This window comes from Narcine bancroftii, chromosome 2 (assembly GCF_036971445.1).
Source record: "Narcine bancroftii isolate sNarBan1 chromosome 2, sNarBan1.hap1, whole genome shotgun sequence".
Taxonomy (NCBI): Eukaryota; Metazoa; Chordata; class Chondrichthyes; order Torpediniformes; family Narcinidae; genus Narcine; species Narcine bancroftii.
The window spans coordinates 21,724,721-21,751,689 of record NC_091470.1 but is presented as its reverse complement, the minus strand read 5'-3'; the positions used below and the strand labels follow the sequence as shown (position 1 = coordinate 21,751,689).

General features: G+C 47.8%; 2 protein-coding genes across 7 annotated transcripts in view; both read left to right on the top strand.

Moving 5' to 3' along the window:
* Window positions 1-3,794: 3,794 nt before the first annotated feature.
* Window positions 3,795-4,412, top strand: LOC138752848 (uncharacterized). The gene has a single exon (XM_069915471.1). The coding sequence runs from the start codon at window positions 3,795-3,797 to the stop codon at window positions 4,410-4,412; it is 618 nt and encodes a 205-aa protein (XP_069771572.1).
* Window positions 4,413-11,652: 7,240 nt separating this feature from the next.
* Window positions 11,653-26,969, top strand: part of syndig1l (synapse differentiation inducing 1-like) — a 159,748-nt gene continuing 144,431 nt past the window's right edge. For 4 of the 6 annotated variants that reach the window (XM_069916090.1, XM_069916092.1, XM_069916094.1 and 1 more), the window contains exon 1: window positions 12,300-12,409. The gene's annotated coding sequence lies outside the window, so the exon portion shown is untranslated. Of the gene's footprint in view, window positions 12,109-12,299; window positions 12,410-12,732; window positions 13,013-26,969 lie in introns of those variants that run through there. The other 2 variants (XM_069916091.1, XM_069916093.1) reach the window with 2 other exon arrangements.

Genomic DNA, 26,969 nt, shown 5'->3' with positions numbered 1-26,969 from the left:
CTTCACACAGAGAGTGGTGGGAGTGTGGAACAAGCTGCCAGCTGAGGTGATGAATGCGAGTTCAATTTTAACATTTAAGAAGAATTTGGACAGGTACATGGATGGGAGAGGTATAGATGGCTACGGAATGTGTGCAGGACAATGGGACTAGGCCTGTTTCCTTGCTGTAGTGTTTTATGGTTCTAAGGCCCATTGGACATCTGTGATGGTGACCGTAGGAACAGTTACACCCGAGGCTGTTGAAGGAACATCATTTCACTGACCTCTTGTTCAAACAGAGCCGGGATTACATTTGAATTATTTATTATCATTATGTCTATTAAGAAATAGCGATAAACTTTGATCTGTGTATAGATTCATAGAATGTATTGAGTTTGCGGGGGAGGGCTGGCTTGTTGCCACCAATCCTGCCCAACTTTCTTTTGTAACGTGCCTTACCACAATTGACAGGTGTGTAATAGCCCAGGAGTTGAGTTGGAGCTGGTATCGCCTTTTCCGGTAAATTGCTGGAAGGTTCTGCAATTTAAATGACTCTTAAACAGGCGAGTAGATGCAGGTAAAATAGAGGGTTATGGTTGTAAAGTAGGGAAGGTTTAGTTTGTTGAGTAGGTTGGCACAACATCAAGGACCTGCACTGTGCTATAATGTTCTATTGTCCGTTTAACACATGTTCCTGGGAATGGACTAAACTGCTTTTCCGGCCTTGGTTTGAAAGTGGAATGTTCACCTCAGGGTGGAATCCGCCAGCATCTCAGTACCAGAGCAGTGTAGTCTGGCCTGATGGAGAAGGTTGCTAAGCTGTCAGGGTGCCATCTTCTGGATGCGGTGTCAAACCATGGACCTCTGACTAGCCTTCAAAGATCCCACGGCATTTCAAATTACTTTGCAATTTATTTCATTTTTGATTGCAGGATATTGCTGTGCAGAAATTGGCTTTTTATATCCAAAATGATTCTCCAATGCCAAAATGGTAGTGAAAGAATTCTGCAATCTCCAGATAATATTTCATGCACGCAATTGAATTTTTATCATCCTGGAGTGCATGTAAAGCATTCCTGCTCTTGCAACAAATGGAGGGTGTAGCACATCGAGATATCAATCTGTTATTTCAGATCAGAGAGGCCTGCAGGTCTCTTTTTTTTAAAGCTTTCATTTAAGGCAGACAAGTGCGAGGTGTTGCATTTTGGAGGGACACACCAAGAAACGACGTACACAGTGAATGGTAGGGCACTGAGGAGTGCTGTAGAACAGAGGGATGTGGGAATACAGATGTATAATTCCCTGAAAGTGATATCACAGATGGATAGGGTTGTATAATTCTTCAGCTCAAGGAGCGGTGGTGGAAAACCCATCCTGCAGAATGGGTAAGTAAAACACCAAAGTCTGTAGACACCACAATAGAAGTAAAAACTCAATGCTGGAGAAACTCAGCAGGTCTTCAAACCTTGATGAAAAGGTCAAGTCCAAAACATCAGTTATGTGTCCTTATCTTTGCTCTATAAAGTACACTGTTTGATCTACTGAGTTTCTCCAGCACTGTGTTTTTTACTGCAAGATCAGTGACTGTAGAATCACGGAAAGTGGCCGTTTAGCCTATCGAGTCCAGATCAACCAGAATCCCCTGCAAATTATAGAAAGCCACTGGAAAGAGCTCAGCTAGTTACAAAGGACAGGGCGGGTCACACTGTTCGAGAGAGGGCCGTTGAATCTTCCATCTGAATGAAGCCAGTGGTGCCTGGCAGCATTGAAAGGTCCTGGGATAACATAGTCCAGGCATTTGCAAGACTGTGACCCTCTATTCGAGTCCCTTCCTCATCATGCCATCTTGTTAATTCTCTTCTGACCTTGCCTCAGTACTGCAGAACCAGTACAAAGTCAGCTTGCTGCTCCATTTCCTTGACTGATCAAGTTCCTGGGTGCAGCTTGGAGACAATAACGATTATTCAGAAACAGAAAAGGCTGGAAACATCTAGCAAGTCAGGCAGCCTCTACAGTTGGAGAAATAGAAGTAATGTTTAAAATTGAATTATCTAGCCTGCTGGGCCATTCTAGCATTTTCTATTTTGGATTGTGTTTTTTTTTATTTATTTACCAAAAGATTCTTCAACATCTGCTTTTTTTTAAAAAAAAACACACTTACTTGGCATGACTTGATGGAACATCTCTGTGGTGAACCTGCACCTATTTCCTGTCACTTTAATTCATGGCAGTCGCTCCCCTCCTCCCTTCTCCCCATCATGAAGAGTGCTTTATCTCTGAACCTGCCCCAGTCCCAATGAAATTGCTGTAAACCTGAAACGCCGATTGCCTCTTCCCATCTGGAGATTGCACAATCTACCGAGGACTTCTAATGTGTACTGGTTTTAATTTCAGGTCAGAATTTATTGTCGTGAACATGTCACGAAATGCGCAATTTTTGCAACAGTGTCGCAGTTCAAACATTTACATAAACCACCTTACAAAATAAAGAAAGTGCAAGAAATTAAAAAGTAACAGTGAGGCAGTGTCTGTGGTTCATTATCCATTCAGGAATCTGATGGCGGAGGGCAAGAAGCTGTCCTTGTGCCGCTGGGTGCTCGTCTTCAGGTTCCTGTACCCTTTCCCTGAAGGTAGCGGAGTGACGAGGGCACGGCCTGGGTGGTGGAGGTCCATGAAGGTAGCGGCTGCTTTCTTAAGACTCCGCCTCGAAGATGTCCTTGAGGGAGAGAAGATTGGTGCCCATGATGTGGCAGGCCGAGTTAACAACCCTCTGGATAACTTTCTTGTCCTGAGCGTTGGCACCTCTGTACCAGGCACCTGTAGAAGTTTCCAAGAGTCTTCGGTGACACACAGAATCTCCTCAAACTCCATCCAAAGCCTTCTTCCTGATTGCATCAACATGGAGGCTCCAGGACAGATTCTGGGAGATGAATTTGTTGACTCCTCTCTCCCCCTTAATAAGGACTGGTTTGTGCTCTCCTGATTTCCTCTTGCAGTCCACAATTATCTCTTTAGTTTTGCTAACGTTGAGTGAAAAGTTGCCATTGAGACCATTGATCTGTCTCCCTCCTCACTCTGATTCTGTCAATGACCATGGGATCCTCGGCAAATTTGTAGGTGGCATTTGAATTCCAGTACCCACAGTACTTTGGCCCACTCGTTATCCTAACCCGTCCAGTCGTAATGCCAACTCCACCATCTGCAGGAGATGCCAAGTCCTGCCTCTCTTCACATGCTCCGTATCCATGGAGAGCAGCTCTCATGAACATTTGCTGGTGTCTCTTCCTATCCCTCAGTTTCAAAGAGGTACTCACAGCTGCTTGCTTGATTTCCAGGTTAGGGACCACACACTGGGAAGGGAAGAAGTCACTCGGACTGCCACTTTCAGGTAGCCTATTGTACTCCTGAAACTGGAAACCCGGCCAGGAGGTTTACCTACCTATCTCTTCTCCTGTAGGTATAATATCCTGCTCCAAAAGTCCCCTGAAAGCAGCACTAGGCCAAGCTGCTAGCAGGGGGCGGGCTGATGACAGCTGGCGACCCAACTCCCCACTGCCTGACAGTCCCCCGGCATGGGACTATGGGGCTGGGGCAGCCGGCGGGAGACTAGGGGGCTGGGAGGGGACAGTGGAAGGGAGATGCCAACCTCCACAGATTCGCTTCGGCACAAAAAACAAGGTCACAGATTTCCATCATGTTTCAGCTGTCAGACGCTGACCTCTCCAGCAGCAGCGCTGGATCGTTTGAAAATTAGGTTTTAAAATAATGCAGTTCAGCACAGGTTCAGGTACCTCAACACTGAACACAATGGACAGATGGAACCCACAGTCCCCCACCGGCCGCCCAAGCCCTGCGGTCCCCTGTCGGCCACTCCACCCCCGCAGTCCCCCGCCAGTCGCCGCAGCCCCACAGCCCCCCGCCGGCAGCTCCAGCCCCACAGTCCCCCGCCGGCAGCTCCAGCCTGCCCCAGTCCCCCACCGGCCGCCCCAGCCCCACAGCCCCCCGCCGGCAGCTCCAGCCCCACAGTCCCCCGCCGGCCGCCCCAGCCCCCCAGTCCCCCACCGGCAGCTCCAGCCTGCCCCAGTCCCCCACCGGCCGCCCCAGCCCCACAGCCCCCCGCCGGCAGCTCCAGCCCCGCAGCCCCCCGCCGGCAGCTCCAGCCCCGCAGCCCCCCGCCGGCAGCTCCAGCCCCGCAGCCCCCCGCCGGCAGCTCCAGCCCCACAGTCCCCCGCCGGCCGCCCCAGCCCCCCAGTCCCCCACCGGCAGCTCCAGCCTGCCCCAGTCCCCCACCGGCAGCTCCAGCCCCCCAGTCCCCCACCGGCCGCCCCAGCCTGCCCCAGTCCCCCACCGGCCGCCCCAGCCCCACAGTCCCCCGCCAGTCACTTCAGCCCTGCAGTCCCAAGCCGGGGGGCTGTCAGGCAGCTAGGAGATGAGCTGTCAGATCGCTGCCCCTGCCCAGACTCAGGAGCCGGCGTTTGCTCTGCAGCCCCTCTCCTCGCTTCACACCTTTCAGTGGCAGAACACCTGTCCCTTCGCAGACACCCGCAACCTGCTCCGGAGCCGCATCCTCCAGGCAATTCCACCTGAAAGCGGTTAATTGTGCAGAACCTGCATCCAGCAACGTGGACACTCGGAGCTCGGGAGACACTTTGGTTCACAGGCTCCCTCTATTGATCAAACTGCACGTGACAGTACTGGACCACAAGAAACTCCGCAGATGCTGGGGTCTAGTGCGGTCCACAGCGGGTCACACGGCATCCACAAGAAGTACAAGGCAGTTGTAGTTTGGGTCCGAGTACTGGAAATTAGGCAGACACCCGAATTAAAAAGGTGGGGGAAGGGGAGGAACGCAGGCCAACAGGTAAGAGGAAGCAGGTAGATGGTAGAAGAAAACGAAGCTAAGTGATGGGGAGAGGGCAAAGAAATGACTCTGATAGCAGAGAAGGTAGGGGGTGGGGAGCTGGAGAAAGGGCGATGAGGGAAAGAGAGAGTAGCAGGAAAGAGGTAACTTCTCCCCAGTCTCTCTCTTTCCCTCATCGCCCTTCTTACAGCTCCCCACCTGTCAGAAATAAAACTTCTCACGCATGAGTCTCTTTAAAACTGATGACACGACAAGCTTTATTTACAAGTCTGCAGAGTTGGACTCAACTGGCTTCTCACCAGTTAAGCCCCGATACATACAGTGCATTGATTTTTATACCCTTGTTGTTTGCCCTTCCCCTACTTATTAATACTGTTTTAATTGGTTAGTATTGCAAAAGCATTCTAAGTACAACTGCATTTTTAATGATCACGTTCGTTACGTACGCTGCGAACTCTACATACACTAAATTCTGTTTCTCACCCTTCTTATCAATCTTTTGTCTCCTGCATGTCTCTCACTATGACCATGGAAAGATAGGTTTAAAAAAAAACATATCCCGCTGAACCTTTTGTCCTTGGCTGCTAGTAAACTCCCTGTCCGTTCTGGCTTCCCTTTTTATGATTAATCATCACATTTTAACTTAAGCCATTTTAACCTAAATTCTCTATATATAACACCACCCATTTCCCTTCTTTCTCCCTTCAGTGGTTTATCTTTCTTACCCTCTGTCCTCTCTCCCTATCGCTTCTCAGCTCCTATCCTCCCACCTGTCTCCACATATTACCTCTTACCCGCTAGCCCACCCACCCCCCCCCAACCTATCCTTTCATGCATCTGATTTTGGATGAAGGATTCAGCCCGATAGCGTCGACCGCCTTTTATTTCCTATGGACGCCACGTGACTTGCTGAGTTCCTCCCGCCCTTTTGTGCAGACTACTGGACTATCTCTGGTTGGCTCTGGAGTGCTCCAAACCAAAGATTAGTCAAGTGTAGGACTGTCGGCAGAAACAGAAGGTGATAGACACACAGGTTTATGGACAAGAACAAAGACAAAATAAAAAAAGTTCAAAGCTCATATTTATTGTCAGAGTATATACAGGACATCACGTACAACCCTGAAATCCTTTTCCCTCCAGGCGAGGCAGAATTTCCACTTATTGGTAGTGCAAATATTATACCTAATGTGGACATATAAACGAATACAGAAATGTCAAGAAACTGATTATTAGCCTCTCATACAGAGAGAAAAAAATCAATGAAGTGCACAGGTAAGAGTCCTTCAATGAGTTCCTGATTGAGTTTGTCGTTGAGAAGATTGGTGGTGGAGGGGGAGCAGCTCTTCCTGAACCTGGCGTTGCGAGTCTCATGCCACCTCCACCTCTTTCCTGATGGCAGCAGGTGAATATAAACAGGAATGTTGACAGCACCAGAAAGCTTAATAAATGCTGCCCCAATGTGAAGAAATAAACTGGGGAAAAATTCAAGAAACTTCAGGAAATCGGAAAGACAAGTTTGCTCATAAAGACTTGAACAGAAATAGCGAGTTGGCTGACGATGGTGGTACACATGATTTGACCGATTCCAATGTCTGCAGGAATAGGAGGGACTGGCTACCTTAGCAAGGCAACAGCCCGATGCAATTCGAGCAATAACGGTCGTCTAGCAGCAGGTCACTCACACGCTGGGGGTGGGTTGTAATGCAAGGTTCAGCAAGTGAAACAAATATATCAAAAACCAGGCAAGAGAGCATGTTTGGACACAGACAAAAGTGAGGGTAGGGAAGCAGGTGAGAGTGTGGAAGCAAGTGTCCACCAGCTCGTATCTTGTGGATAAATTTAAAAGCAGAATGTTGGCGAAACTCAGCTGGTCAAACAGTGTGCTTTATCTAGCGTAACCAATGTTTCAGGCTTGCGCCCATCATCAAGGTGCGAGCAAAGTGTAGGCGGGCGCCCGAACGAAATGGTGGGGGGAGAGGCAGGCAGAGGAATTCCTTTGCTCTGACTTGGCGATATAAAGTGCACTGTTTGACCTGCTGGGATTCTCCAGCATTATGATTTTACTTCAATCTAGGTGCAAGATTGTCATTAGATAAGAACAGAGCAACATTACGCAGAATTTGCTTGTGTTTTTCGCAGGGGAGACAGATTTGCAGTAGTGGCCTGAAGCGCCTCGTGCAGTCCCCTCAGAGTCACTGAGTGTCCATGGATTCGCCTCCAGCGTTACCGGAGCCACACGAAGTCCGGACCAAACCATCAGCTGCCCGAGATCCAGATCTGAGCCTCCGACGTCACGGTGGCTGCAGACTTTTGTCTTGCACTCTTGTGAGTAAATGATTTGTTCGGCTGGGAGGGTCAATGCAATTTGCACATAGTTTCAGCTGCTCCAGTCTAATCTCCATATGATGCACAACACAGACACGTCAATCTTTTGTGCCATTGCTCTAGAATTAAAAGCTCTTTTGCAATGACAGCAAAATCAAATGGTTGAATATAATTACCTCTCACGTTCATGGGCAGAAAGTCAGAAGCTGGGAGCAGGCAACTTCACAATAACTTCTGGCTGCAAATGGATGCAGACTAGTTTATTCCATGCACGCCTCCTAGACAATAAAGATGAGACTCACACAAGCTGACATTATACAAAATATAAATCGGTTGCATAACTTAAAATATATGTGCATTGCTGACACAGGGTTTCCAAAATAATATTGCTCTCATCTACTTCTGCCAGGTAATAATTAGGAGAGACAGTCGCAAGAAACGAAAGAGAGGTGTGACATGGGTGAATCTACAATTCCAATCAAGTACACTTGCAAGAAGTTCCACTCTGAATACAATTCTAATGATTGAGTCCTCGTCTGTGTCTAGGTCTGCTCAGCGCCTAGCTTTATCGCTGATCAGCAATCAAGACCCTGCCTGCGATCGTACTGCAGCACTGACAGTTCAAAGTGTCAAAGCATCAAAGAAGACAGGAAGGCAATCGTTTGATTCGGTTTTTCTCTGAAATGGAGATACTAGAACCCACAAATCTTCTGTCATGATAGCATTACCTTCCGGTGTGTTTCACAAATGAATATGGATGGGAGAGGCCTGAAGGGGGTCTGGGGAGGTGATGGTCAGAACAGACTGGAGGGGTTGAATGGCCTGTTTTCTATGCTGTAGCTATCTTTTTTCTTCTTTGGCTTGGCTTCGCGGACGAAGATTTATGGAGGGGGTAAATGTCCACGTCAGCTGCAGGCTCGTTTGTGGCTGACAAGTCCGATGCGGGACAGGCAGACACGGTTGCAGTGGTTGCAGGGGAAAATTGGTGGGTTGGGGTTGGGTGTTGGGTTTTTCCTCCTTTGCCTTTTGTCAGTGTTCTAATTAAACCACTAGTTGGGAAGATTTATTGATTGGAAGGCCTTTTGACCCACTCAGACCCCAATATTTTGATTTGCCCTAAGGGTGTATGTTCAATTCCCTTTTGAATATTGCTTCAATTTGTCTTTCAAATTCTTTAAAGATACCTTCCCACTTTAAAGCAATTCGCCACACACATACAAAAAGAATCTCCTCATTCCCATCTATTTCTTTCAGGTAAATTAACCACATGACTTTGAGGGTGCATTCCAGGTTAAACAGACCCAATTCTTAGTGCAGAAGAAAAAAAAATAAATGTTGTCCAATACCACTGTAGATTTGGATACAAAACAATGGGTCTTCTAACTAGCCGATAACCAACAGAGATCTGAAAAAGATTTGTATTTAAATTGCATTAATACATCCCTCCCAGGATATTATAAAGCGTGGTACATGCAATGAAAGTGATGCCACTCAAGCTCGAAGCAGCACAGTGAGAAAGACCATGTCATCTCTTTTGCCTTATGTTGATTGGTGGCTAAATATTTGCTTGGACATGGTGGGGCACACATTCTCCTTTGAAATTATTCAACAATATAATTGATAAAGATGAGGTGTGCAATTGCAATGAAATTCCTTTGATAATGCAATTATTACCTTGGATAATTGTATGGGTTAGTTACACAGCTGGTCCATCTGCCAGTGGATCTCAGGACTTTGTTTACTACCCACGCTTGAGACCTGTTTGCCGGTGCTGCTCGGATGAGTGCAGTTTCATTGGACATCACAGCCCGTTTGATGGGCACCTCATCCAAACCATTCATTCACTCTACCACCAAAGCACAGTAACAGCAGTTTCTGCATGATGAACTGCGGGCAAGACTGAGACCTCCACCAACCACCAGGACAAGAGGAATCAAAAGCACGGGGGCACCGCCTACGTGAAAGGTGCCCTGCAAGCCACACACCATCCTGACTTAGAAACGTACGCCCATTTCCGTGTCAAAATCCTGAAGTGCTTTCCCCAGCACATTTTCAGGTACGGTGCACCTCAAGGACTGTAGTGGAAGAAGACGGCAACTTGCCAGTACCTCCTCCTCAAGGGCAGTTAGGAACAAGCAATTAAAATGCTGAATCAGACTGCAGACAATGAATAACAAAATAGATACTCCACGAGCCTAGAGCGCCCAACACTATCTTTCTGTCTGCTGTTTCAGAAGACGGGGGAGAAAAGCAATATAGAAAGAATAGCCTAGAATAAAGCCTCTCCTCCCCCACCTCCATGCCCCTTTATTTAGAGAGTGTAGGAAGCATATTTGAAAAGCTCTGGGATTCAGCTAACTGGCCCAAGGCCAAGCAAAAGTCATCTCTCACCTATGCAGTTAAACTAAAGAAACACCAAAATTATCTGCCTGAGAGTAAAAATCAATCATCATTTCCTGAAATGGTGCCCCCCCTGCCCCGTTTGAGTCATGTGACTAATAACCCCAAGATGGGAGACAGTCAGACTTTAATCATGTGACCGCCACACACCAATCGGGTTGGCAGAAAGGACCACAGCCTGACCAAGGCAGACAATGACAGGGTGGGGGACCGAGGCCATTGAATGGAAGAAGGACCTTTTAAATGGCTCTGACCCAATGGTTCCCCATTCTTGGGGAGGAGGGGGTGCACAAATTAAAGAAAGAAAGAAATAGAGGCACACCGATGTTAGAATCTGCAGTCAAACACCGTGGGAGAAAAGAAATAGTTGATGTCTCAAGCCGAAACCTAAGGCCACCAAGACATTTGGAGGGCACTGTGATGTCATTGTGATTATGGCATCACTCAAGTCCCCAGTTTTAGATCAATGGAGCAAATGAGGTCATTAACCTGTACAGTTTTTCCAAAACCCCTCAAACGGCTTCAATGGCTGGCTTTAAAAATGTATTTCAACGTTAATCTTACGCATCTTTGTTCTATAATAAACTAAAAAATGAATGAATATACTAAAGCTGATAGAACATAAGAAATTGGAGCAGGGGTCGGCCATTCAGCCCGTCGAGCCTGGTCCACCATTCAATGTGATCATGGCTGATCTAATGATAGGCTCATCTCCACCTCCTTGCTTTTTTCCCTATATCCCTTAATTCCCCTACTATGTAAAAATCTATCCAACATTGACTTAAATATATTTACCGAAGTCACCTCCACTGCTTCAATGGGCAGTGAATTTCAGATTCACCACACTCTGGGAAAAGCAGTTCCTCCTCATCTCCGTCCTAAATCGACTACCCTGAATTTTGAGCAATGTCCCCTAGTTCTGGTCTCCCCAACAACTTACCTGCCTCTATCTTATCTATGTTTTTCATAATTTTATATGTTTCTGTAAGATCCCCTCTCATTCTTCTAAATTTGAGCGAGTATTTCCCCTCACATCTCTGGAATCAACCCCCTCTGCATCCCCTCCATAGCGTGAAGAACTCCAAACTGGGCAAGCATGGAAAATGTTACATTTAAATTGGAGTCCTGGAAATGTCGACTGGGGATAAACCCATGCCAATGGCAAGACGCCCATTGCAGGAGTAATTGAAACTCTCGTCACAGAATGGCCTAGGGCTTGAGTAAATTTGTGCACAAGAAGGAAAAGGGCCTTGGAGCAAGCATCTGTACTGATGCGCTCAAATCACAACCAGGCTCAGAGGATTAAAGGAAACCTGATGGATGAAAGGGGACTACAGCCAAAAGAGAGGAAGAACGTTATTAACGTGGAACATTATTAGCCCTCGATATTGAGCCATATTCCTACCCCAAAAAATACTAAACCCACCCTATCTTATTTTCTTTCTGTCTAAAGCCCCTTTTCCATTGGCATCCCAGTTAATTGGCCGTGCAGCGCCCTGGGATTGGAAGCCCCTTGATGTTGTCTCCACTGGGCCACCCTTAACTGGGACACTAATTGCTTTTCCACTGGACACAACGCATCCCCGGGGATCGGAGTGCTCCACCTTCAACTGGAAAGGGGTGACTATCTGCTGTCCCTTTCCCACTGGTTTGATCAGCAAGCGCCAGGGATACGAGTCGGTCAATCCCCGGCAGGAAATGGCATCATTTCCCGCCGGCATTCGGACAGTGTTCCTTTCCCACTGGCACCCTGTCCCGGTAAATTCCCATTTGATTCCTGGGATAGGGTGCCAGTGGAAAAGGGGGCTTTAGAGACTCTGAAATACCCTGATGCTTCAGCCTCCACTGCCATCCCTGGCAAGGCATTCTGGGCATCCCCAAATTACTTACCCCTGATGTCTCCCCTAAACTTTGCTCCCTTTACCTTGTACAGATGTCCTCTAGTGTTTGCTATTCTTGCAGGGGTGGGGTGGGGGGGGGGGTTGCTGGCTGTCTATGCCTCTCAGAATCTTGTAGACCCCTATTTGACGTGCAGAAATATGAAAGGTTGTAAGGGAAAGGAGGAGAAATTTCGCAGAAGGAAAAATAAAGTGGAAAAGCGTGGTTCCGCAGACAATTAGTATTCGGTTCACAGCTCAGTCTCCGCTGCTGGGAGGAGGGAGGAGAGGACAGTGAGCGACTGAGGAGGGAAGGGATACTCAATGTGAGCTCTCTCGGCGCCGCTCCAGACAGACACCCGCCGTCTGTCCATGCACAAAAGCCACCCCGCCGAAAGCGTCCGGCGGACTGAGCCTCGGCTCCTCTGCGAAGCTCAACTGCAGGGACTGAGCGAGCCCCAGCCACCGGCAGCGAGCGGCTGGATCTACAAGTGATTCGCGAGAGCACCTCGGTCATTTTTTTTGTTGTTGCTTAAAAAGAGGCATTTTCCTCCCTCCCGCCGGCGCCAAACGACCCCAGCCTTCGGGGAGTGGACAGCGGGGGCTCCTGAACGATGGAACTGTCCTGCACAACTTTACTGCCCATGGCTTGCGGTTAGCGTTCAGGTAAGAGAGGCGCCGCCGACGGTCGGAGCCCCGGCGCGGTGGTCGGTAGGAAGGAGACCCCCCCGCACCCCGCACCCCCCGCAACCTGTCTTACAGGGATGGTGACATGAACTCCGGTGTCACTAAAGGCGATGCCTGCGTGCGAGGGACCTGGCTACGGCTCCAGGAGTCAAATGCTGTTGATGGGGAGATTGTGGGTGAATGGAGGAGGAGGAGGGGGGGGGGGGTAAATCTGCTGCGGGTTGGAAGAGGCTGTGTCAGGACAAGGACGATGAGTCCACCCGGACAGGTGCGGGGAAAGGTGAGACGAGAGAAACCCGAGAAGGACACCGTTCAAATCCGACCCCCTCAAATAGGACACTCCGGGATGTCCCGTGTCACATTCGGCCCGAAGGCTCTTTCCCTTCCCCTTAGCCCGGCGTCCCGTCAATTGCAATGCTGAGCGGGGGGGGAAGAGAAAGAATCTCCAAAACCCACTCATTCTACCCCGTGCTGGTCAGCGGTGTCGCTGGGCGAGCACGTTGTGGCCTCTCTGGGTCTTTACTTCGGGTCCCGCTGCGCTCTCTCTCTCTCTCTCTCTCTCCCGCCTTTGAGGACTAGCGATTATATAAAATTATTCCGTCATTGATTAACTTGGCCTCAAAATAAAAACTCAAGAGGACGCGATCACAGGATTGCAATTGGTGGGGGTCCGGGTCCGTAACCTTTCTCCACCCATCCCCATCCCAATGGGCCGAAGTCCGGCCGGGTGAGCCCCCTGACCAAGCGGCTCCTCTCTCTCCGGGGCGAACGGACCGTGTTGGCTGGGCTCCGGTCGCCAACCGCAGCCTGCGCCACCCAGCCCAGCGCCGCGGAGTTTGCTGTGAATTCCTCGGGAAGAGGGGCGAAGCGTCCTCGGCTCAAGGTAGGACCACCTGGCTGGGAGGTTTGTGCCTGAAGGCTCTGGGTGACACGAGGAGTGAACGCCGACGAGGGAGGGGAGGGGAAGGGGGTGCGGATGTCGGGGTCGGTCTTTTTAGCAACTTCGTTTCTAGTGGGAACCCAACCTCTGAGGTGGGCGACATTGAACTGGGCAAGAGGCAGGGTGCCCGGAGCCTCTACCCTATACAGGACTTTCAAGGCCGATCTCCCCATGACTGGTAGGCAGGTCCATCGCCCTTGGGGTTTTGGTGGAGAGAGCTGGCGGGGTTGCCCACCTAGCAGATATAGGGAGGTGATTTTTGTTGTCCTTTAGTCAGCATTTAAGGGCAAGGTGAGATACCAGAGACCATGGGTTAAGCTTAGGGGGAGCTTCACGCCGAGAGGAGTGGGAGTGTGGAAAGGGCTGATAGCTGAATGAGGGCTCAGTGTTCACGTTTAAGAAGAATTTGGACAGGTTATTGGAGGGGAGGGGCACGGAGGGCTGTGGAATTGGGTCCAGGTCAACTGGACTAGGCAGAAAAATGGGCAGACCAGAGGGGCTGAAGGCACCTGTTTTCTGTGCTGTCATGTTCTATGGTTCTGAGAAGGATTCTCAGGGCCAAAGTCATGGATGCTCAGCTCCAGGCTTGCATCGTTGAGAGTCTGATGCACTTTGGATGAATGTCAAAGGGCTATTTAATTTAGAGCATTTGGAAGCCAAGCCTCTTTGATACCTTTATTGAAGCATTGGAAAGGATGGCTCAACATTCCCAAGATAAAAGTCGTCCCACCATTGTACAATATCTTCCTCCAACGATAAAGATTCACGATGATACCCTAGAAATGTTAGGAGCCACCTCCTGTCCCTTTGATGCATCTGCACAAAAAAGCCTCTCAAAACTGGCATGACACACACAGTCTAATAGCAGCGCTAACAACAGCCCTCCTTTAGGCTTCTGAGACATGGGCAACTCAACTCACTGAAGAAATACAACCCTCTCTGCTGAAAGATTCTCTAAATCGACCAACGGTTGTCTCCTCTAATGCACCCAGAATTGAGGTCCAAGTTATGCCCAGCCAACTCCATAGGCCGGCAATGTTGGATTCTATTCTGAGTCTGTCACTGGAGAAATTAAATTGGGCCAAGGGAAGATTCAAGGACGTTTTCCACACCTAGTGAGAAAATTAAGATTATCTTGAGGCGTTGCATTTCCTGAGGACATGGGGCACGAAGGTAAATTGCGTGACAGCTTATATGTGTGTTACTGGCCGTGGTGGAGATGAATAGGCCTGCTGGATTTGAAGGCTGGAAAATGGGATGAGTACATGTGGGCCTCATGATGTGTTTCCATGCTGCATGGCTCTCACCCGGACTCCTGTGAACCCCTCGGCCAATGACGCAGCAGGTATTACAGCTGCCTCACACACTCCAGCAACCGGGATTCAGTCCTGACCTCCGGACTGGAGTTTCCAGATTCTCCCAATGACCAGGTGGGGTTCCCTTGGATGCCAGTTTTCTCAGACATCCCAAAGGTTGTTTAATTGGACAGTAATTTTTCCCTACTGTGGTCAAACCCCTGAATGAATCCCAGAATAGTAAATATTTGTTCTGTACCATCTGATCTATAATTGTCACTTTTGTCCTGTACTATGTATGGGATGTCTCATTGGTCTCCCCACGAACTAACACTGTATCTTGGCACTATAAACGAACTACCCCTAGTTTGGATGGGTGGAGGGAGGATTGGGAAAAGTTGATGGGTGCATGAAATAGAATAGGTGATAGAACACTACAAACACAAAAGCAGGCCCTTTGGCCCATCCAGACAATGGTGAATTATTTATTCTCCCTATCCCATTGACCCGCACTGGACCATGGCCTTCCATCCCACTCCCACCCACATACCTATCTAATCTTCTCTTAATGTTGAAATCAAACCTGCATCCAATACATCTGCTGGCAGCTGGCTCTTCACTGCCACCACCTTCAGGGTGAAGAAATTCCCCCCGACCATTTTCACCTTTCATCCTGAGCACATGTCCTCTAGCCTCAGTGGAAAAAGTCTGTTTGCATTTACTTTATCTCTACCCCTCATAAGTTTGAATGCGTCCATCAAATCTCCCCTCATTCCTTGACTCTCCAGGGAATGAAGTTTTAACCTATTCAACCCTTCAGCTCTTTAAGCCCAGGCAAAATTTTTGGTAATTTTTTTCAGCACTCTTTCAATGAATATGGAAGTAAGTAGGGGAATGGTGTTAATTTGAGAGATGGCATTGATGGAATGGCCTCCTTGTGTGCAGTAAGGAAAATATGAATGGGAACTTGAACTGGAGTATGGGGCATTCGGGGTGGTATTGAGAATCACCAGTGAGAACCCAAAGGTCGGGACCTGGAAAGAGTGGATCACCTCACAAACTACCCAGCCTCTGCCTGATCCCTGGAAGAGTCTGTGGTTCCTACACTGGCCTCCTCCGTCAAAGGAATCCAGTGAACCGCAGTGGAAGTAAGTCGTCCTCAATTGCGCGGAAGATATGAAGGGCAACAAAACCCAGCACCACGCACAATGCCGGAGGGACTCAGCGAGTCAGGTAGCATCTGTGGAATGCAATTGAGTATGGATGTCATCAGGACTGGACCCTGCACCCAGCATTCATACACCAGAGCACAAAGACTAGACTGGATCTAACCACCATGGCAGATCCACAGAAAGCTCAGCTCTTGGCTACAGAGTTACAAGGCTTGATCCTGTTGCAGTGAACACAACAATTTTTTTTTATCAGCAAGGCCAAGCCCTAATTTGAGTTTTTAGAGCAGGAGGCAGGTGTTTTGGGGATGTTTTTTGAGAGGAAAACATGTCGGGTGAATGAAGAATATGAAATGAAATATCTGGTTGACCTTGCTTGTCCAGAGCCGTGTGCCACAAGTGAGTTAAAACACCATCAGGCCCTCAACATTAGTCAACAGGCTCCAAAACCTGGGCCACTGCAACTGAATCCTTGACTTCCTCGTTGGAAGACCACAGTCAGCACAAAGCAGGAACAACGTCTCCTCCTCACTGACAATCAACGCGGGCACACTTCAAGGATGCACGGTGAGCTCACTGCTCTACCTGCTCTCCACCCATGACAGTGTGGCCAGGCACAATTCAAATGTCATATATAAATTTGATGATAACACCACGGCTGTCAGCGGAATCACAGATGGCAATGAGGCAGGAGTGAGGTGGATCAGCTTGTCGAGTGGAGTCACAAACACAACCTTGCGCACAGCATGAGCAAAACTAAGGAACTGATTGTGGACTTCAGGAGGGGGAAATCAGGAGGACCTGAACCATTCCTCAGTGAAGGGTCAGCAGTGAAAAGATCTTCAAATTCCTATGTGTCAATATCTGAAAATCTGTCCTGAAGCCTCGATATCAATGCAATAATGAAGAAGGCTCGCCAGCTATACATTGTGAAGAGTTAGAGGAGATTTGGTATGTTGAATTTCTACAGGTGTACCCTGGAGAGCATCTTGACTGGTTGAATCACTGTCTAGTATGGAGGTACCAATGCACTGGACAGCAAAGACAACAGAGAGTTGTGTTATCATGGGTATCACTTCGTCAGGGGCATCTACAAAGGCAGTGCCTTAAGGAAGCAGCCTCTATCCTCAAGGACCCTCACCACCCAGGCCACTGCTACCATCGAGAAGGAGATACAGGAGCCTGAAGGCGAACACCCAACGGTACAAAAGCAGCTTCTACCCCTCTGCCATCAGATTTTTGAATGGTCAACAAACTACAGACACTACCTCTCTTTTTCTTCTTTTGCACTCATTTATTTACTTTAAAATGTAATCTATAGCGATATTTGTTCCTGTGACGCTGCCGCAGAACAATAAATTTCCTGACATGTTCATGACGGTAAATTCTGATTCAGAATACCTGCTTGGCAAAATGGAAAGCCTGCAAGTGAGTGCACCCAGCCTCGAATGAGCGCAAGCTTTCCAAGTTGACTGCTCCTGGTTAAAAGTGGACCTCAAGTGTTAAGTGTGCTGGTTGGTGGGAGGATTGAGCCATCGAGTGGCTGCTATGTTAATGGCTACATGGCAAACACACCACTTCAGAATGAAAATCATTCTGTGAAGCACATTGAACATTGAAATATAATGAGGTAGTTTCTGAATACATTACATTTACTACCTTCTATTGATATTACCGATAATAAATCTCCTTCCATTGCCATTATGTGAGTAATTTCAAATCCTGAAGTTTGCTATTTATATAAATAACATCAGTGGCTCGTCATCCCGTAGCCAAGGTACCTGGAAAGAGCAAACGGATTCAAGCCTGTTGTAATCCATTTCTGGGCATCTCTTTTAAGCTGTATGCCCACAGGACTGCGTAAGCTCGACAGCAGCAAATCTCTTTAACAGTGGACTCAATGGCCCACCCCAATGATCTTGTACTGCTTTGCAGAGCAATGGATTGAAGTCAGGCCCCGTGTCGCATGTCTACGGGTCAGGTGAAAGGTGACAACAGGACATACATTGTGCTCCTTGATTTTGAGATTCTGATGCCTTCTTTCTTCCTGGCGGAAGAGAAATGTGAGCAAATCATTCACCATTACCTGCTCTCAGATTCCAGCTCTTTCCCTGCTTTCAAAACTTGCTACAACTTGGTAGGTATTTGGAATGAAAGTAGCATCGCAGCAGGGTACTGAGCTGTCAGATTGGATTAAACTCCTCGCCGCTGGCTGGCACTAGACAGGCACGCTGGGGCACACCATCTCATCGTCACCACATCTTTGTGGCATGCACGAGGTTGCAGCCCCTCTTCGCCTACCTGAAGGGGTTGCTCCTCATATTCTGGTTGCCCTTCAGCACCCTCGCTCCTGATCTAGGTCCGGAAGGGGGCCGGCTGTCTAGTGGATCTCCTTGCGGGCTTGCTGTTGGGGCTGGCCATTCACTGGACGGGGAGACGGGAGGTGGGGAGAGCTGACTGCCTGCCCATCCTTCGGGGTTACGTCAGGGCCCGTGCGGTGTGGAAGCGGGAGCACGCGGTGTCCGAGGGGATGGTGGCCGAGTTCAGGGAACGGTGGGACCTCCCCAGGGGATCGCGTGTGTGGTTGATGATGAAAATCGTGTTTTAATTTGATGTGTAATAAATTGTCATAATTACTGCTTCTAGTGGTTTTGTTGCCACATGTTATGGTGGTTTTTGGTTTTCGTTGTAGCTCTATATGTGTTTTGTGTTTGTGATGCTGTAGTTTGTATGTTTATATTAAAAAAAATGGTCCCAGCTGACTGGGCCCTTGCCTGGGTTGTTGTTACGCTTCTCTCCGTCTGCACCAGTGACAGAGAACTCCTAGTAGCCAACCATTTCACTCCTGTGTCCCACTCCCACACTCGCATGTCTGTCCATGGCCTTGTGCAAATTGGAGGAATGGCACCTGATTTTCCCATTCTCCAGCCACATGCCATTAACATCAACTTTTCCGCATTTCTGCTAACCTGCTCTCCTCCCCCCCCCCCCCCACCACCGGCACCTTCCCTTCCCCTTTCCAGTCCTTCTCCCTCCCTCACCTATCCATCCCTCGTCCCCTTGATCACTGCTGTCCCCTCTCTCCCTTCTCCACGTATCACCTCCTGCCTTTGCGACCACCTCTGCCCCCTACTCTTTTGTTCGGACGCCCGACATTTTTCCACACCTTGATGAAGGGCTCTAGCCTGAAACATTGGTTATGTATCTTACCTTTGCTATATAAAGGACACTGCTTGACCAGCTGAGTTTTTCCAGCATCATGTTTTTACTTCGACCATGGTGTCTGCAGATTTCCGTATTTTACTTGTTGTTATGCATGCCCTTTGTTTCATCGACATCCAGCAGAAGATTTGGTTTATAGGCAAGATGCAGAGCAAGGACAGGGACATTACTCTGGAGAACATTGAACCTTGCTTTGGATTTGGTGGAGGAATTGGGAGGGGGAGCATCTGTACGGTGGATGACACAGAAGGTTGGGGGGAGGGGTTACTCTGAAGAGCTTGGAGCGAGAATGGGCATTTTACTCCAAGGGTGGTTGGGAACAAGTTGCGGTCAACTTCTCTCAACAATTGAAGGTGACAGTTTCAGTAATGAGCCAAGGGCTGAGATCTCCTGGGTTCGGGTGAGAGAGCAGGCAAACATTTTTCACTGGCACCTGAATTAAAAGCATTGAGTCATACTCCACCAAAACAGACCCTTCAGCGCATCCCGTCCATGTGAACCAAGTTGTCTGCCAAAGATAGTCCCATTTGCTTATTTTTGGCTCATATCTAACCATTCCTATCCTGTCTAAATGTAATTAAAATGTTTTAGTTGTCCCTTTCTCTAATACAGTGGTTTTCAACCTTGTTTTTTTCCCCCACACACATGCCACCTTAAGTAATCCCTTACTAACCATAGAGCACATGGGGCATAGGGGCCATACCTCACATAAGTATGTGAGGGGGAGGGGGGTGGAAAGATTGACAAACACTGGCCTAATACTTTCTCTGGTAGCTCAATCCATATACCTACCACCATTTGTGTGGAAAAAGTTACCCATCAGTTCCTTTTTAGACCATTCCCATCTCTCCAATCTATTCTACCTGAGTTTTAGACTTTTGTACCCTGGGGAAATAGGTCCCAGTCTATCCAATCTCCCCTTGTAACTTATTCCTTCCAGTCCCAGTAGACGTCCTTCTGAATCTGTTCTGCACCCTTACCAGTTTAATTGCCTGCTGTCTGTAGCTGGATGATCAGAACAGCCCACAATCTGCCAAGTGTGGTCTCACCAACATCTGCAGCTGTAACACGAGATGGATTGTGGTTTAACGGGAAACTTTTTGCACCTTTCCTCAAGGCTTTGGACTATTGTCAGTCATCCAATGAGAAATGTGGTGAGCATGAATTAGCTCAATGACCTTTACTTAACCTGACCACATAATATAAATAGTTCGTATTACACTTGAGGCATAAATGAGAAGCACATTAAAGGCATTTTATCAATGTGCAGTAAGTACACAATTTAGTTGAGTATGAAAGGTAATGTAATGAGTAAATGAACATATTTCTAAGCAAACAGTCCAAAATAAACTTACTTTCCTAATGATTAATCCGGATATAAATTAAGATGATGCAGCAAATAAATGTAGAGACAGTTATAATAGAGGGGAAGGAGTTACATCAATCAGAGAGAATGTCACGTGCTTTTAAAGAGGACATACTGGGGGTTCCTCCATTGAGGCCGCGTGGCTAGAACTCAGGAATAAAGAAAGATGCTATTACTATGATAGGGATACACGATGATTTCTGCCCCATGGCCCTGGCCTCCAACATTATTAGCATCTGGTGATGGAGTGCATCAACGCGCACATCCAGAAACACTAGACCCATTTCAATTCACCCTCAGATGAAACCGTTCCACTGATAATGCTATAGCCTTGCCTCTCCATTCCGTTCTGGCCCACCTGGAGAATGACACCTCATACGCCAGGCTGCTAGTCGTCGACTTCAGCTCGGCATTTAATGCAATCATTTCCCAGAGGCTGTCGGAGAATCTGTCTTTGCGGGGATTCGACACCTCTCTCTTGCAATTGGATTCTGGATTTCCTAACGGCAAGACCACCGTCTGTTCAGGTCGGTAGCAGAACGTCGACCACCATCATGGCTGTGTGCTCAGCCCACTCCTGTTCATACCACTGAACTGCGACAGCACCGCAAATCCAACTCCAACAGCTCGCAGATGACACAACAGTAGCTGGCTTCATCAGCCACAATGATGAGATGCACTTTTGAGATGAGGTAGAAAAGCTCATGGCATGGTGTGAAAATAACAACCTGTCTCAACTTGGACAAGACAAAGGAGATGATCGTGGACTTCAGGAGGACCAGGAATGACCACCCTCCCCTACGCATTAATAACAGTAGAGGAGAAAGAATAGAGCAGCAAGTTTCTCAGAGTTCACTTAACTAGTGACCTATCATCATCTCCTTCAGGAAGGTGCAACAGCGACTGCACTTCCTGAGAAGACTGAAGCGGGCAAGGCCCCCATCCTGTCAGCCTTCTGCAGGAGCTCTATTGAGATCATCTTGGCCGGCTGCATCACGGTGTGGTGTGGTTGCTGCAGAGCATTGGATCGGAGGTCAATCCACAGGTCTATAAGAATGGCTAAGAGGCTCCCTCCCATTCCCCTACCCCCATTCACATAATCTACCAGGATCATTGTTTGAAGAGGGCACACAAAATCATTGAGGACCCCCACTACTCCGCACACAGCATCTCTGGGCTTCTCCCTTCAGGAAAGAGATACAGGAGTATTAGAGAAGAACCACCAGGCTGAGAAACAGTTTCTTCCAATGGGCAGTGAGACTGCTGAACGAACAGCTCATACAAGCCCTCCAAGATTTTAACTATTTATTTATCAATATTTATTTTTATGTGTACTACTAATGTATCCACATCTGGCGTATGTGACTTTTTAAAGGATAGTTGGTTCGTGTTCAAGACCAACATGTTCCTGTGAAGATGAACTATAGGGATGGCAAGGTTTGGGAACTAAGTTTAGACAAAAATACAAAGGAAGAACACATAAGATTTAGAAAGTTGAAATCAGATAAACCCCTTGAGGAACACAGGGGAAGCAGGAGAGAAATTCATAGAGAGAGGATTTCCTCGCATTTGGAAAAGCATGGACTTGTTAGAGAAAGTCAGCCTAGCTTTGTGCAGTGGAGGTGATGACACAAAAATTTGCTGAAGTTTTTTGAGGAAGTGACCAAGATTATTTACGAGGGTAGGACAGTATTTTAGTAAAATGTTTAACAAGGTCTTGATCGTCAGTTTGAACAGAAGATTAAGTCGTGTGGGATCCAATGCGTGTTGCTAAGTTGGATACAAAATTGGTTTGGCCATGGAAGATAGAGGGCAGTGGTGGAGGGATATTCCTCTGACTGGATATCTGTTAGGATTAATGCTGTTGTTTTGTAAATGACTTGGATGAAAACTTGAGTGGGTGGGTTAGCGAGCTTGCAAAGATTGGTGGAGCTGTGGGCAGTGAGGAGGGTTATCAAAGAATACAATAGGATGTATATCAGTTCCAAATATGGGCTGATAAATGGCAGGTGGTCTAATTTAGACAAATGAGAGAGAGGGCAAATGTAGAGGGAATGGTGGGGCCTCCTGAAAGTATTGATATGCAGATGGCTCAGAGGGTTCAGGACATAGCTGACTGGAAGTAGGTATGGTGGGAAAAAGGGGTATGGAATTCCTGGTTTCATTGAATGAGGCATTGAATGTAAAAGTAAGGAGGTCAGCAGTGTAAGAGCTTCACTGAGGCTGCACTTGGAACACTGTGTGCAATTCTGGTCGCCCTATTACAAGAAGGATGTGGAAATGGTACAGAAGAGGTTTACCAGGGTGTTGCCTGGTTTAGAGTGTCTAAGTTATGAGGAGAGATTGGACAAACCTCAGTTATTTTTATTTGGAGTGTAGGAGGCTGAGGGGTGACCTGATTGAGGCATTGAAAGGATGCAGAGTCCGAATCTTTTCCCCAAGGCAAAAGCGTCACACACTAGAGGGCATGTATTTTCAGGTGTGGGTGGGGGGTGGGGGAGAAAGATTAAGCAAGATGTGAAGGACAGCTATTTCGCACAGAGAGTGACGGGTCCCTGGAACAGGCGGCCAGGACTCGTGGCAGAAGCAGATACAATAATAGTTTTTTTAAGAAGCTCTAAACCACTGGTTTTCAAACTGCCCCCCAAAGCTCACTGTACTACTCATCAACCACAATCAGACAGAGAATCGTGATTAATAGGCTTTAATTGCCTCAAAGTGTCGGCACAGCTTGCATGTTGCTGGCCCGGTTCCAAAGCAGGTACCAAGGGAGGGGTTTGGGCGTGATAGCCTTTATGGGGATATCTGGGAGGGAGGAGTCACAGGTTCAGGGGGCAGGCCAGCCCATACACACAGTGGTAGCACCACACTCACATTCCACCTTAAGTGATCCCTATGCCTTAGGTGTTCTGTGATTAGTAAGGGATTGCTTAAGGTGGTATGTGAGTGGGAAGGTTGAGACCCACTGCTCTAGACCCAAATGTTACTGAAATATTTTGCATGAGAAAAATTGTCACTGGCCCCTTTTCCTTTGGAGTTATGAAACCGTGCACATAACGAGTTAATTAGGGATGATTCAAATGGTGGTTTTCAAACTTTTTTCTTTCCATTCACATACCACCTTAAGTAATACCTTACTAATTACAGTTAGTATAGGGAATACCTAAGGTGGAATGTGAGTTGAGGAAGGCAGTTGAAAGCCACAGACCCATATATATGAAGGGAATGGAGGGATATCTGTCAAGTACAAATAGGAGATTTTTATTTTAATTTGGTCATCATGTTTGACATGATGCTGTGTTGTATATCACATGGAAAAACTGTGCAGAGAATTTTCAAAGTGAAATGAAATCAAGGTTTCAGAATCCCAGTAGGTTCTTCAGGTATATTTACAGTCACAGGGTGACTGGTGAGAGAATTAGACCCATTGAAGATCAATGCGGCCATCTTTATGGGAAGCCACAGGATATGGTGAGATTTTTAAAAAGAGTTTCTCATCTTTGCTGGTATCCGAGGAATTGAAAGAAACAAGCTGCAGGGTCAAATACGAGTATCAGGGAGGAGGTATTGACAGTCTTGGGGCACATTAAAGTAGACAAATCCCCAAGGACTGATTAACGCCTTGTTGCAAGCTAGATGAGGAATTGTGGATCCCCTTGCGGAGTTATTTTCATCATCTTTGGCCTCGGGTGAAGTGCCGGAAGACTGGAGAGTGGAACTAAGGGTTTTTTCCTTTGTCTCAGACCACAAGGCAAAGGTTTAGGGAGAAGGGGATTCAAAGAGGATTTACGAAAGAAATGTGTGGTTGAACCTAAAACTTTGTTCCTGTTAGGATGTTGGAGCAAGGTACTCTCAAAGCCTTTAATAAGTACTTAAATGAGCACCTGAAACATCAGAATTTATTGTCATGAAGGCGTCATGGAATTTGTTGTTTTGCGGTAGCATCGGTGTCCAAACGTTTGTAAAAACCACCTTACAACAAAAAATAAAAATACTGCGAGAACAAGAAAAAGTCAACATAAGGCCGTGTCTTTGGTTCATTGATCATTCGGGAATCTGATGGCAGCGGGGAAGAAGCCGTCCTTGTGCCGCTGAGTGCTCATCTTCAGGCTCCTGTACCTTTTTTTCTCAATGGTAGCAGAGTGAAGAGGGTGTGGCATGGTGGCTGAGGGTCCTTGAGGACAGAGGCTGTCTTCTTAAGGCACCGCCCCATGTAGACGTTCTCAATGGAGTGAGGACTGGTGCCTGTGATGAAGAAGGCCAAGTTAATGACCCTCTGGAGTTTTTACTAGTCCTGAGCATTGACACCTCCGTACCAGGCAGTGATGCAACCAGCCAGAATGTTCTCCACAGAACGCCAGAGTCTTCGATGACATTCTGAATCTCCTCAAACTCCCAACTAAGTGAGCCTTCTTCATGACTGCATTTTGACATGGAGGTTCCAAGACAAGTGCTGACAATGGGCGAAGATGAATACTCTCTGGACAGGACAGGCTTGGTGGGATGAAAGACCAATTTCCTCGCAGTATGACTCTTTGACGCACCTCATCATATTTTTCTTCTTGACTGAAAAAACACACAAATGCTGGAGAAACTCAGCAGGTCAAACAGTGCCTTTAAGTAGCAGAGGTGAAGACACATCACCACCATTTTGGACCGGAGCCCTTCATCAAGGTGTGGGGGAACGTGAGAGATGTCCGAACAAAAGGGGGGAAGGGGGTGGTGAGAGTGGGAAATGATAGGTGGAGGGGAGGGGGCAGGACTGCAGGAAGTGGGAGGGAGGGGTCTAGACTAAGTAGGGAGAGAAAGAAAGTAGGAACTGGAATAACTAGTTAAAGGGAGGGAATGGTGGGGGGGGAAGCTGATCAGTGAATGCAGTGAACTCAATAGGTGCTTTTAAGCTGCAGCCCCTAGGTCGCCCTCCTGGGACCCAGGTGCGATTAGTGGGGCAAAGGTGCCTCCAAAACCTTTTAAGCTGAGGGGGGATAGCCCCAGTAAATTGGCAACTCAGTGATTTAAGGGGGATCCCACCCCCATGATGACACAGTAAGTGGCGCGTCACTAGTCTCCCCCACCTCCTGCACCAGCTATCAGTCTCCCTCCCACCATCATTCATGCTCCCCCTCCACCCCGCGGCAGCCAACCCCTCTCACCCCCCCCCCCCATGGCAGTGACCCCTCTCCTCTCCCTCACCCCAAGGAAGCAATCCCTCTCCCACTAATCATGGCACCCCCCCGGCGATATGGAACCTTTCCGCCCCCATGACAGTGATCTCACTCCCCCCAATTGTGGCCCCATACCTCCCCCTCATGGCAGCAACCCCATTCTTTCCACCCGCCCCCCCCCCCCCCCATCAATGCAGACACTTCAGCCAGGGTTTCCCTGTGACATTACAGGAATAACCAAGTCGGCCATTTTGCTGGTCATCGCGTCCTGGGTGAGTTTAACTGGGTTCCCTGACTACCTCCGACCCAGTTGACTTAGGACGACGCTAACCAGGTCGGACCCTTTCAAGCTGCCCTGTGAGTGGGGCACCAACCACGCAAATTGCCCGGTTAACCCCATTTTACACGGCAGCTTGAAAGTGCCTAATGTTCATGCCTTGGGTTTGAAGGGGAGCCCAGATGAAATCTGCTAGTGGCCACAGTGGGGATGTGTGAAAGACCGTGGACAGGCCTGTGATCTTGAGAGGGTGACTCAGAATTGAAAAGGTTGGCTACAGGGAGGTCACTTTTGTTGCGGACGGAGAGGAGGCGCAGGGCGAAGCGATCTCCTGATCTGCGACCGGTCTCTCCAATGTGGAGAAGGCCACAGAGGTTGCATCAGATGCAGTAAATGAGTTCTTTGGAAGTCCAGGTGGTGTTGCTTCACCTGAAAGGTCTATATGGGGCCTTGGACCATGGTGAGGGAGGAGGTGTGGGTGCAGATATCACACTCCTGGTTTCTATCAAGGATGCTTTGTTTGCTCTTACAATTCAAATCATTTTCTTTAAAAAAAAACTGAATTGGACTGGAAAGAAGAGGGTGACTAGTCACACAGCTAATCTCTTACGCATAAAGAACCCAGCAACGGATTCTATTATTCATGTAAGCAATAATTAGCAATTAAATTTGCTAATTAACTCTGAATGAGAACTAGCTAGCTTTAAAATTATGTCTCCACTCTTTTCAAAATTGAGGAAATAGTAACATCTTGTATTCCTTCCTCCTGCTTTTGACCATTTAAATTATTAACCTTTATGCTGTACACTTTCATGAAAATATGAGACTCACATGCATATAAGCTCCTTCCCTCCTCCCCATCCAGCTGTAGATTTTAAAAACGGTTGTATACAATTTCCCTGTATTTCTCCTTTTTTAAAAAATATTACTTAAAACTCATCAATAGAAAGCATTAGGGCAGGATGTAAATAATTTGAACGACCTTACAGAGGATTATAAAATCATAAGGGGCATGAATGAAAAGCGTGTCCGTCCCACTGGCTTTTTCACAGAGTAGACCAAAGTGGAGCTCGAGGGCCATAGTTTTAAGAGGGAACGGTGGAGCAGTATTTTCCCTCAGAGTGTGGTCTCTAATTTGGGCTGAGCTGCAGAAGTGGGTGCAATTACAACGTTCAATGGATAGGAAAGTCTTGGAGGATATGGACCAAATGGCAGGCAAACGGGTCTAGGCCAGTTTGGTCGGCATGCACCATTTGGGCTCAAGGGCCTGTTCTCTGTTCCATGACGCTGCACTTGGAGTTATGGCACCCCAACTGTGAGCATCAATGAATTCTAACAACTTGTGAAGTGATCTGCGGACAGGGTCTTGGAGGCAGCATGGAAACAGGCCCAACTCAAGGGTGCCA

Excerpts from the sequence above, each read along its gene's own strand:
- LOC138752848 (XM_069915471.1), top strand. The coding sequence starts at position 3,795 with ATGGAACCCACAGTCCCCCACCGGCCGCCCAAGCCCTGCGGTCCCCTG.